The 12,431-nt window shown below is 42.3% G+C and overlaps 1 protein-coding gene across 1 annotated transcript in view; it reads left to right on the top strand.

Moving 5' to 3' along the window:
* The window catches only part of LOC133021665 (neuropilin-2-like), an 86,902-nt gene that overhangs the window by 22,986 nt on the left and 51,485 nt on the right, over positions 1-12,431 (top strand). Inside the window, exon 3 of the mRNA XM_061088612.1 lies at positions 2,269-2,450. Coding sequence (XP_060944595.1) covers positions 2,269-2,450 — 182 coding nt within the window. The remainder of the gene's footprint in view (positions 1-2,268; positions 2,451-12,431) is intronic.

Below are 12,431 nucleotides of genomic sequence, written 5' to 3' on the forward strand. Positions count from 1 at the left end.
GATGGGGGTTGAGTACAACTTCTCCTTGGCAGTGCAAATAAAACACATTTTTCTTAAAATACAGCTGATATGTGGATTTTTGGCATCTACAGGAGGAAATAACTTTGTTTCACAATCTCGTAGCTTGTGGTGAGTCTACCTTGGATGGTTAAAATCATCATAGCTGATAATAAAAATCTCTATTCAAAAAATGGATGACATTTTCACTTGCGTAACTTCACTGTTGAGCTCTATTCATGAGAACCACTAACTCTAGGGTTCTGATTTCATCTGTTTGTTCCAAGATTAACGGCTAGCGTTGAGCACGTCTCCATGACATGAACACAAGCCAATGTGATTTCCTCGTAGGGGAAAAAAATAACCTGTGTATCGTGTGTGTGTGTGTGTGTGTGTGTGTATTTTGGCTTCTGGGTTCTACATAACTCTGGACGCGTGTGAACAAATAGTGAAAAGATTAACACCCCTTTTATATGTTCATGTATCTTTAATGTGAGCAATACCCCGGGCTTCACTTTTATCACCTCGCGGTACATGATACCTTCTGTTGACGCACAGGGAGGTTCTCTGTCACTGGCTTATTATATATGATGCATTTTTAAAGAGAGAATTAATATTGCTCTCAAAGCACACTGCTGTATGGAAGAGACACAATACAGTTGTTTTGCATAATTAGTTGATTACTTTAGAAAAATGTAGAAAGCTCAGTAGCTATCAGAGCAATTCACAGTTCTGGGACCGGAAGGGATCCATTCAGAGTCCGTCCATAGTTTTTTGCTTTGCTCCCTAGTTGAAATTGAACTCATTTAACTTGGAATCAAACGTCACGTCCTCCTTGCTGCTCAAGGAATTTATTCCTAGGAAGTTATTTCAGAGGCAAGCAGGTGGGTGTTTGGTATCCAGACACAGAGGCAACACTCCTGCTGTGGCTCTGGAGATAGGTCCACACATTTGGGGTCAGAAAACATGAAAGAAACAGGAATAAAAATAGACTGAAGTCTCCTTTTAAAGAACAAAACAGTCAATAGTTGACTTTTTGTTACTAAGGTTTGATGTTCAGCAATAGTAATATATGTGAAATGACACATATGGTAAGAACATGAATCTTTATAGTGCATATATATATATGTATGGACAAGTGACATATATGATCATTTAGATTTGGACTTGCTGAGGTATATTCCTTCATTGAATGATGATGTTTATCATGAATTAAGGATTATGGATTAACACAGTTTCTTTCTAAGGAACACGGAGCCAGGAAATGGCAGAACCATCCTAAATCAATTTTGAAATGTGTGAAGATGTGAATCCCAGGCTGAGTTACAAACATTGTCGATATAGACCAGAGCAAAAATGAAACCTAGAATAATTTGTTCCACATCACAAGTTTGAGGGTTCATACCTAGTTCAAACAGCTCCATTAGATATGGTTGTATTGACTTTGACCCTATAGTAGAAGAAATACAAGATTCTTGTTTCTACATCTATTTCCTTGCACAAGTCTTGTCAGGCTGATCTTTTTTTAAAGCGATGCATTCTGTTGCTTTACAGATATGATCCATAACTTGTGATTTGCTATTAGAATGAAAGGTAGATGATGAGGCGGCTTAGTTGTGTGAGATTGTGAATCGTTTTTCTTTTACACTGCTGCACATGTGACATCACTTTTTTCTCATGCAAGCTGAAAGGGAGCATGTCATCTCACATTCGAGCAGCGTAATCCATAAACTGGTGTTCTGTGGGCCGTGAAAGCTTATTGCAGCTCGAGAATATAATCACTCAATTACAGTGCATTTACAGAATTTTGCAAAAGAGGGTTTCAATTTCTACACTGCCTTCTGCAGGTGGTTCTTGTCCTCCTACACCATCTGTACACTGTCGATGATGCTGCTGCAACTCATTTGAATTGTAATGACACCCGTGCCTCTGCTGATAGGAACTCTGCTTTCAGAAGTCCCTCGAGACACTGATAGATGCAAACAATTTGCTCATCGCTTCCCTTTTTGTAGCCAAATCCAGTGCAATGTCTGCCAGATGGAAAAGAAAACGAATAAAGAAAGAGACGAATAACATCAGAATCAAAGCAGCTGGAGAGGATTTAACAATTTCCAAAACTCAACTTAGAATCTCCTCTCATTCATTCATTTAATGTTGTTTTTTTAAGAAAGTATATAGTGGAGGTGTTGAATTTCAGTCTGATCTATTTAATCGTTCTCGATATGAAGCTAAGAATGACGTCATTCTTAAATGTTTGTTTTTCTTTTGCAGGTATGACTACGTCGAGATCCACGATGGAAACTCAGAGTCTGCCGACCTCCTGGGGAAACACTGCAGCAACATCGCCCCTGCACCAATCATATCGTCAGGCCCCTCCCTCCACATCAAGTTCGTATCGGACTACGCCCACCAGGGGGCAGGCTTCTCGCTGCGCTACGAAATCTTCAAAACAGGTAAATGGATGCTACTTGTGCTGTTCTTCATGTTTTCACTTGAGCTTTGGAAATTGTATTACAGTTGAGATACTTTCTGCACAGTTTAACACTTTTTAAAAAATATAAGAATATCATTTCATCTAGTTTCATCTAAAAAAGGATTTTAAAGGACCGCATGCAGGTTTTGAATATTTCACCAGACAACAAGAGAGACACTGGAACATAATAGTTATATTTTCAACCCTCGTCCCTGTTGTTTTGAAAGTTTGGTTTGAAAGTTTGTAGATTTCACAAAAACCTTAAACATTCTGAGATAGGGAATTGTTTTTTTTAGATAGATAGATTTCTTACAGAATATTTTGTATTCTTTGATGAAAAATATCTGGCATATTTATCGGACTATTATATATGAGTGTTTTAAATTTCATGCAACAATTTTAAAGTAATTGAAGGAGCACTATTTGGCCTCTAACCCCAAATCAGAGTTATGTGCTCTATTGGGTGTCCTTCTAGTTTCGGGTGGTTTTGCCTTCATGTGATTCTCAGCAGTGAAGAGTCAGACAGAAACGGGGAGGCGAGAGAAAATGCGACAAAGGTGCACAATCAGAATCGATCCGTGCACGTTGCAGTGATGTAGCACACGCTGTAACCATTCAGCCGCCAGTGGGCTCTTTGCCATTGTTTTCACTCAATGTAATACTCCACTACAGGGTCTGTATTTTCCACGACTCTCAAGAGGCACATTACCTCCGTAAATGACTCTTACACATGGACAGATTTTTAAAAGTGAGCAGGACATGATTTTAGCAGAGCTTCACCTTTACAAATGGGTTATTAGGAACTGTATTACAAGCTACTCATGGACAAGTCAGCATGCTTCATTAGGTGACCAGGCCCCATTTATCTCCCTGGTGTCATGGGAGACGCAGAGAGAGCGACACGAGACACAGCTGAGGACCCTTGAGAGCCCCTTCCACTGTCCAGGCGAGACATCTCTCCCCTTCATGGCACTTTGTGTGCGTGTAGATGTGTGTGTGTGGCTGACATGGCTCCCCTTCACGCCGCCATGGGTCAGCCAAAGCGAGACCAATTGAGATCAAGGACGAGGGAGACAGAGGGGCGCACAGTGTTGGCCCCACAGCCATCTTGTCCCGTTCCCCCTGAAAGCATTCCACACATGCCTGCTTAATTGAGTCCTGAGCCCTGTTCCCCTGTGTGAGACACACACACACACACACACACACACACACACACACACACACACACACACAGGGCTGAGGTTACTAACACAACACGTGCGGTTGTCAGTGTTTCTCACTTGCTGGCACAGGCCTTTTGGGATTTTGTGTGTGTGTGTGTGTGTCGTCGTTTGTGCTTAACACCCGCCGGACCCTAAAACAACAACAGTGTCAGTGTTCACATCCTGGTAGTCTGGGATAGAGAGAGGACAGGGCGAGAGATTTGGTAAATTGATGAATTTATTTTTTATTTGTGATAATTGAAAAACCACCAAATATCGAACATGATCTCTGAGTCAGTTAATATGAAGCATTTCAGTGTGATTTGTCTCTGTAGTTGTAACTGAAAGACCTCTTGAATAAATGGAAAAAAGATCCATATTGGGACAGAATGTCAACCCGTCTATTTTTCTGCTTACATTCTTAAAAAAACAAAATAAGGACTTTATGTGATATTTGCGTTTTTCAGTCAGCTTCAGTGTCCAGTGGCTCTGGTGTTTTCATATTTGATTATGCTTTTTCTTTTCATGTCTCCTGTAAGCTCCTTTTTCCCCTTGACTGAATATTTTGGGGGCGGTCCCTGACCCATTCCCGCCTGGGGAATCCCGTTACTTGGGTCTATGTTTTTGAGAGAAGAGAGAAGGTTTGCGTGTGTGTGTGTGTGTGTGTGTGTGTGTGTGTGTGTGTGTGTGTGTGTGTGTGTGTGTGTGTGTGTGTGTGTGTGTGTGTGTGTGTGTGTGTGTGTGTGTGTGTGTGTGTGTGTTAGCATGTTGGAGGAAACTGCCCCCCACTCACTGGGTGTCCTAATTACTCGACCCCTCAAAGATTAACACTCTAATCAGTCTGGAAACAAGTGCACATGCAGATAGAGAAACAATTACTTACCATGGAATACAAGCCTTAATCACAGCAGCATATATCTCTTATATATTTTACAAACGAACAAAATTATGTACATATTATAATTGAAAAAAGAATATCAAATACTGAATATAGTAAATATATAATACACTTTGATCCGCCCACACATGAACAAAAACTCATGTGTATGTATAATACCCATTATTATTTGTGGGTTGGCTACACAAACAAACAAACAAACAAAAACTAGGCCCTTCACATGCAAAGCGCTTGATTCTGTTTACAGCTCTTTTACTATGGATACTGTAGTAATATCTCAGCCAATACGAACACAGCCGCAAGAATATAACGGCCAATCGCATTTGACTGTCTGGGCAGTGAGCCCCCAGCTGTTATTGTGACCCAGAACTCACCAGACACACACACACGCTGACACACACACACACACACACACACACACACACACACCCACACACACACACACACACACACACACATACACATATATGAATGCACTGATGCAGGCTGATTGGTTACTCATAAATACAGGGGAGGTTGCATGTCTGCTCGGAAACATTACCCCACACGCACACACGCATACTCACTCACGTTGACATGAATGAATTCCCTGGAGACTTTTCTGACTTCTCCTTACCTAAACCTTCAAATAAAAATCTTAACTTCAATTTTGAAGTTGTTCTTACCCTGTGAGGACCAATTTCTTTTAATTACATGGGAAGTGAGTCCCAAAGTGAAAGTGTGTGAACAGATTTTTATTGAGTAACGCACACACACACAATCCTCAGGCGGTGTAATGTGGAAGTGATTGTGACAATTCTTCTAATAACTGTTGTTTACATTCTGCACAGCGCCTGCAGGCATTTCCTATCTGCCTCTGTTCGACTGCACATCAAGTCAGTTTATTACACGAGTCCGACCAATCACAGCGCTCGCTCCTCCCTCCTCTGGCTTTCATTGAGCTAAGAGGATCTTGATCTGGCCCAGCGATGAGTGGAAGGTGCTCAGTGGGAAGATGTGAAGTCACAAATACTGGAGGACTGATGGACAAATGCACACTAAACCTAAGCATGCAGCAGAAATGTCATGGACTTCTGCAGTGCAGCACATTGAGCCCTTTTGAAACATCTTCACTCAAATAGTGCTTTGTTTACATTGTGGTTTATAGGACATCATTTTTCACTCTGCCACCTACTGATGGAGATTTTATGAAAGGCGTATGTGATTTGTGTACTTCTTTCCTATAGAGTTGTTTTCTGTATATGTCACTAAAGATGACAGTGTTTTGAGTAATGAAAAGCTGAAAATGTTCCAAGGTTTAATGCTGGTTTATTCAGATGTCAAAGTCAACATTTTAAAACACAAGTTGATTATTAATTTTGTACTTGATGCTTTGGATCAGAATGAAAAAATAATTTAAAAAAGGTATTTATAAAAACAGGTACAAAACGAATACACAGAGCACAGGTGAAGGTCTTCAGAGAATTCTCAATCCCTGGAGAGTTCAAATCACATATAATCTTCAGTCGTACTTGGACCCTTCCTCCGGATCCTCTTCCTCTTTTTGCCCTGTACATATAGACAAACATGTCAGACTGTGATATCAGTTGCATTATTGTGTGTTAAATGATAGGAGTTGTATGTGAGCATAGTGCATAGTACATACGTAATTGTCACGGGTCGACCACCCAGGGAAACGCTGATAATGAATCTGCTTCTGCGTGCTTGCATATTCATAGTATCTTGCCTGCTCCTCTTTGGACATTGACTTCCACTGTGGACACACAACAACACAAGCATAAGTGCACACAGAAGTATAGTTAGAGGAACAATTCAACATTTCAGAAGTGTTGTCTTTGACAGTAGCCTACTCGACCGCTTTTAAATCTTTTATTAAACTCTGGTGAAGTTTGTGTGACACCAAGAGTTCCAAACATACAGAGCAAAGACACCTACTCTCTTTCCAATGACTTTGTTGACAGCGGCACATTCAGGATTTTGGATCTCTGCCACAACGAGTGGCCTCTGTTCCATGCGGAATATCATGAACGCGTTTGGGGGCCTCTTGACGTACGGCTGGCTCTTGTCGTGCAGCTTTGTGTAACACCTTTTCTTTCTATGGGAAAATAGCAAAACAGAGGGAGAGCATGAATTTCTGCTTTGAGGAAAGAAACGAGGATACAGGTTCATAGATGGATAATAAAAATAAGACACATGAGGTGACTGTGATTAATTTTGAGTCGGGCTTTGTTGTGGTCAGCCACAGATGATGAATCAGTCAGGTGAACTTACTGTGGCGCGTTGGAGTTAATTACAAAGACATCTGAAGCGACAGGAGGAGATGAACGGTCCGCAACCCCATAAAAGATATTTCCATTCCTATAAAGACACAATCAGGGAGACACATTAGATGACAGAAGAAGAGGGTTTGAAGATACAAACATAGGCTCACAGGTGTGTGTTTGTTTGCATTTATGTGTGAGATACATACATGGATCCTATAGGAGTCAGGCCCGTTCCAACGCCCTGAGGGAGACTCACAACTGGCCCGTTGTTGAACTGGAGACACAAACACAAAGTTTTAGTTACTGCTTGAATAAGCTGCTGTGGACTAAAAACACAGCCTGTACATAGTTATATTTAAACCAGACCTAATAATCCCTGTCATGATGCTAACGTGGTAATCCCAACAATGACAGATCAATGATTGATGGATAGTTGCTCTGTGGTATATCCCAGAACTCAGTCAGGATCACTACTCTCCATGAACTATTAGTTCTATAAGTGAATAAGAAGTATCATTTTTTATCATTAGCTGATATTGATAAAGTTCTTATGAATCAATCTTTAACCTGTTAATAATACCTTACCTGGCTGTGGTAAGAAGGAGCTCCCTGGTAGTACATGTAGTTTGGCTGCATGACAGTTGGTGGCTGGTACATCGGAGGAGCCTGTTCAGGGGCAGGCATGACTGGGTGATGCAGGCTGAACTGTGCTGCTTGCCTGTAGTTGTCTGTCTGAAGAAGCTGGGGGCCAAACCTTTCCTCAGCGGGCGCATAATAAGGAGGAAGAGGAGTTAAACTGGTCTGTGCAGCATGAAATCTAGGGACAGGCAGGACTCGCTGCTGGAGGGTGAGCGGTGCTCCTCCGTGAGGCATGTAGCATTCCGTCTGAGGCTGCACGGGGCCAAACCTTTCCTCAGCTGGGGAATAGTAAGGAGGAAGAAGAGGTATTCCGGTCTGTGCAGCATGGAATCCAGTGGCAGACATGACTTGCTGCTGCAGGTTGAACTGTGCTCCTCCCAGAGGCATGTAGCACTCAGTCTGAGGCTCCTGGGGGCCAAACGCTACCTCAGCAAGCGCATCAGAAAGAGGAAGATGAGGAAAGTCGGTCTGTGCAGCATGAAATCCAGGCACAGGCAGGATTGGCTGCTCCAGGCTGAGCGGTGCTGCTCCGGGAGGCATGTAGCACTCGGTCTGAGGCTCCTGGGGGCCAAACGCTACCTCAGCAAGTAGTGCATCAGAAAGAGGAAGAAGAGGAAAGTCGGTCTGTGCAGCATGAAATCCAGGCACAGGCAGGACTGGCTGCTCCAGGCTGAGCGGTGCTGCTCCGGGAGGCACGTAGCACTCGGTCTGAGGCTCCTGGGGGCCCCACTCCTCAGCAGGGGTATCATTAGGAGGAAGAGAAGAGTCGCTAATGTTAGACGGACAAATCTCCATTAGCAAGTCTAAGACAGAAGGACTGAATATCGTGTCCTCTATCTCCTTGAGGGTCATTGGGTTTTCGTGCATCTTTGAGGATAAATTCGAAAATGCTTGCAAATCAAAATAAAGTCAAAATGTCCAGGTCTGCTCTGCTGGTTACTACCTCAGGTGGTCAGGTATGGAAGTGAGCCAATATCTAAATCTTGTGCAAGATGTATGTGGTTGAAAATTCTAAATGCCTTTGATGTAGATCAGAGTTGCTACAGTGTGACAAGATCAAAGGCAATCTGTATGCACTGCTAAATGACGATTTTTGCTTCTCCGTTTTTTCTAAAACAGACAACGTTTTAAAAAGCACCTTGGACAGCTTTTCGTGCACCTTTGACTTTTCTAACTGTCCGTGTTTATTTACGAACAGCCCTTGGCTGTGATTGGTCCGCAAACGTCATCATTTCTGTACAACGTCATTTCCGTACGACGTCATTTCCGTATTTCACATTTCCGCTTCCGGTTTTCGTCTCAAACTTCCTGCTTCCAACAAACCCACACAAACCCAAACACAACTATGATTCTACGATTAATGTGACGTGTGTGTTAAGCCAGCGGAGTTGTCCGGCTGACGGTGGGTCGTTAGAGCACTGACGGCATGTGTGCACGGTCACATACGGTTATAACGAGCTTTCAAAACGGCGCTAGCGGGCTAGGCTAGCAACCATGCTAACTGCGGTGGTAAGAGTGCAAAAACCCGTCGTCACGACTTTAATTCCACTTCTATCATAACACTGTTTCTACAATACCGTCATTTCTCTGCTCATTTACTGTTAAAGTGTAGTTGTTGTTCCATGAGATCAGTATCTGCAGTCCCATATCTTTAATGAAAATAAAGGAGCACTCACACACACAGACCACTGATTGCTTGTTTATTGAATTTGTATTAATATTGAACTTAGTGTGTCCAAATTGCACCAAAGTCAGCACTGCACTTCCCATGACCACTAGGAACACACATTCAGTGTGAATTCTATAAATTGTTGAATTAGTGGGTAGATTTCCCTCATGTACACAGTTGTTGCAGCTTTTAGCAAATTGCAGTTGGGTAGCTAAAGGGGCGATTGTCTTGTGACAACTTAATTTCATATGTCAGCAGTAATTCGGCTGGATGGGGACTTTATCATTAAGGGAAATCCCTGCTGTGTTTCTGTTGCAAGGGCTGAAAATGTTGCTTCCCACTCCTACGATACTGAGGTGGAATCGGAGGTTTGTGAAGTGTGTGTGTGTTACAGACTGGTGGAGGGAGGTAGGGGAATAATTCTGGATTTGATTCGTCAAATTGCCAGTGGCATGAATGACAGGTCTAAGGGAAGAAGACGTCTTAATGCCAGCTCACCAGACACACACTGATACAGCACTTGCACACATACATATTCATATAGGAAATACTCACAACCTAGATGAATGAAAGCGTTTGCATGCCAGCTCATGCCATCCAAATACAATGAAACACGTGTTTCTTTCACACCCGCCCAATTCAAACAGATGGGAAGTGAGCAGAAAAGAAAAGGAAATGAGACAGTGGGACGGGAAAGGGAATGATGGAGTCGTGAAAGATTATAAGATGCATGAGAGGTTGGTAAAGAAAGAACAGCTGGAGAGAATGAGGAGCAAGATATGAAGTGAAGTCGGGGGTTTACACACAACTTTGAAAAGGAGGGAGAAATGGCTGGAGAGTAATGGTGAGGCACAAAAGAGAAATCAATAAACTGTGTATGTGGAACAAATCGTAAGCAGTTTGGAATATTTCCAGCAAATTTCAAAAATTGTTTTTGGAAAACATATCAGGAAAGGGTGGAGATGGGCTTTGCTCTGAGGGAGGAGCCACCGGAGACGGGGCGGAGGAGCGGAAAAGAGGGCACGAGTGTTTTTGTGATGTTCATGAACATGAAGTAATGAGAAGGGAATAGAAACGCTGCCGGCAACAGAACTGGTCAGGCATTCCCTCCACACACACACACACATGCTCATAGTCACACACAACCACGCTATCTAGCAACACACTCCGCAGGGGGGCCAGACGCGAGGGGAACCCCCATGAGAGACAATGTGTGTGAGTGTGGGTGTGTCTACGTCGGAGGTCATGACAGTGAGGGAGAAGGTTATGATAACAAGTAAATCAGATTAGAAAGTGGGACATAAAAACAGACAGGGAGATACAAGAAAGAGAGATAACCCAGAGTCAAATATAGATGTTGTTGGGGAAAATGCACGATGACATGCACATGGCATTCATGTAGATCAGTGTGAATCAAAGAAATGGTGTAAAAACTACAATTCAATAGAATCAGGATGTAGCTGCTACTTCAGGGTGGGTTTTACTGAAATTCCAGAAGTTAGAGAAAAGGAAGGGGTGGAGACAGGAAAAGATAAAATCACTATCTTCAGATTCTCCTGGAGATGTTTATTAAATTTATCAGACACTTAAAAGCAGTACAAGTACATACGACCTGTATTTAAGCGTTTGTGAGAGCAGGCCTTATTTTTAACGCTTTCACTCAAAACCCTGTGCTCACCATGAAATAGCTCCGGCTTGTGCTTAGATTTCCTGCTCTCCTCATCTCTTGCGCTCAAGCTACTTCAGTGTGGGTGAAATGTCTGCTCTTGGATTCTTTCTTTTGGGCATCAAGTTTGTCCAAAAACAAAGATGTGGAGGGTGTGACTCGTGAAGAGGTAAATCCAACACCCCCACAACTAGAGCGGGACTGTTTCATTTACGAAAGCCTGAGGAGAAGAGCTGAAGTTGGAGGGCAGGAAATCTGTCCCAGAAACGAGTGCAATCTCACAGTTTGAGCACAAGCAAAACAGATGTGACCCACAAGCCGGGGTTGTTACAAAATCTGAACTTGAAATCAATAAGTCCTGCTTTCAAACTGAAACACCACACTGTGGAATAAAGATTAAAGAGAAAAACATGCCTTTTGTGTATCAAGCTACTCTCCATTGAAAACGCCACTGAACGTGAGTGTAGGCTGTGGAGTTACCAATGGATGATATCAGCTGTATTGATTGAAACTGATGTGTGTCTGTTCCGTCAGTTGCACACACTGAAAAACGCAGCTGAAAGATGTGGACAGGTTGTGTCATGGACGCAAACACACACATTCTTACTTTGTCTTCATTTACTCATGCAAGCACGCGAGCACAATAGCAGACACCCAAACAGACTGTGGAGAAATGGGTTATCGTAAGAGGCTCAGACTGTGTGTGTGCGTGTGTGTGTGTCTGCTGCGTGGTCATACATGGCTCGCTGGACTGGAATAATGGCACAGTTGGTGCGACCACATTCACTACATAATGTGTGTGAGTATTAGTGAAGAGGGTATTACAGTAATTTAGAAATGAAGATCCCCAGATTACCCCCTGATCACTGTGTGCGCATATGTGTGTGCACTAGAGTGTGTGTGTATGTGTACACGTGCGTGTGCATGTATGATATCTAAAGCTCATCATAATAGCCAGACAGCAATCTGTCAACAGTCTGCATCTGTCTTTCTCCATCCAATTTTTTGTGTTTCTCTTACACCATCTATTCTCACCTCTGTCTATGAATTTATATTAAAGTTTAGAGTTGGGGGCGAGGCCTGGATTATTATTATGTTGGAATACAGCCTCTTGCTCTTAGTATAAATGCATATGGACATGGAAACTCAAACTTTATCTTTCTTTCTCTGTGTTCTTTATTTTTTTTAATTGCTGTCTCATATTTTTCTGTATCTTTGACTTTACACATTGTGGATTATAAATCACAATAGTTGTTTTATATCAGATATTCTTATTTCCAATCATTTTTATTGCACACACCAAAGATCAAGTAGAACTACCTCTGCATGTCTCAACTTTTCATATTAACTGCATTTAAAGATTTAACAAATCTTCATTAAAGTGTCTAGAAACAACTAGACCTAGTTATATATTGCATGTTTGAAATACACAGTGTGGAGTCAGTTAATCTCTCCAATCCATCGAGCAAAGAAAACTGACATAACATCACATAGTAAGTTTGGCATTCATTTCAAAGCAACCTCCTCTAAAAACCGCCCACCTGAACGTCCAGAAGAAAACCATTAGTTTGAGTTATAATGATAGTCTGAGGAGTCTACGTCCTTTTCTAAACAAACTGTGTG

Source organism: Limanda limanda, chromosome 16 (genome assembly GCF_963576545.1).
Source record: "Limanda limanda chromosome 16, fLimLim1.1, whole genome shotgun sequence".
In the NCBI taxonomy this organism is placed as follows: Eukaryota; Metazoa; Chordata; class Actinopteri; order Pleuronectiformes; family Pleuronectidae; genus Limanda; species Limanda limanda.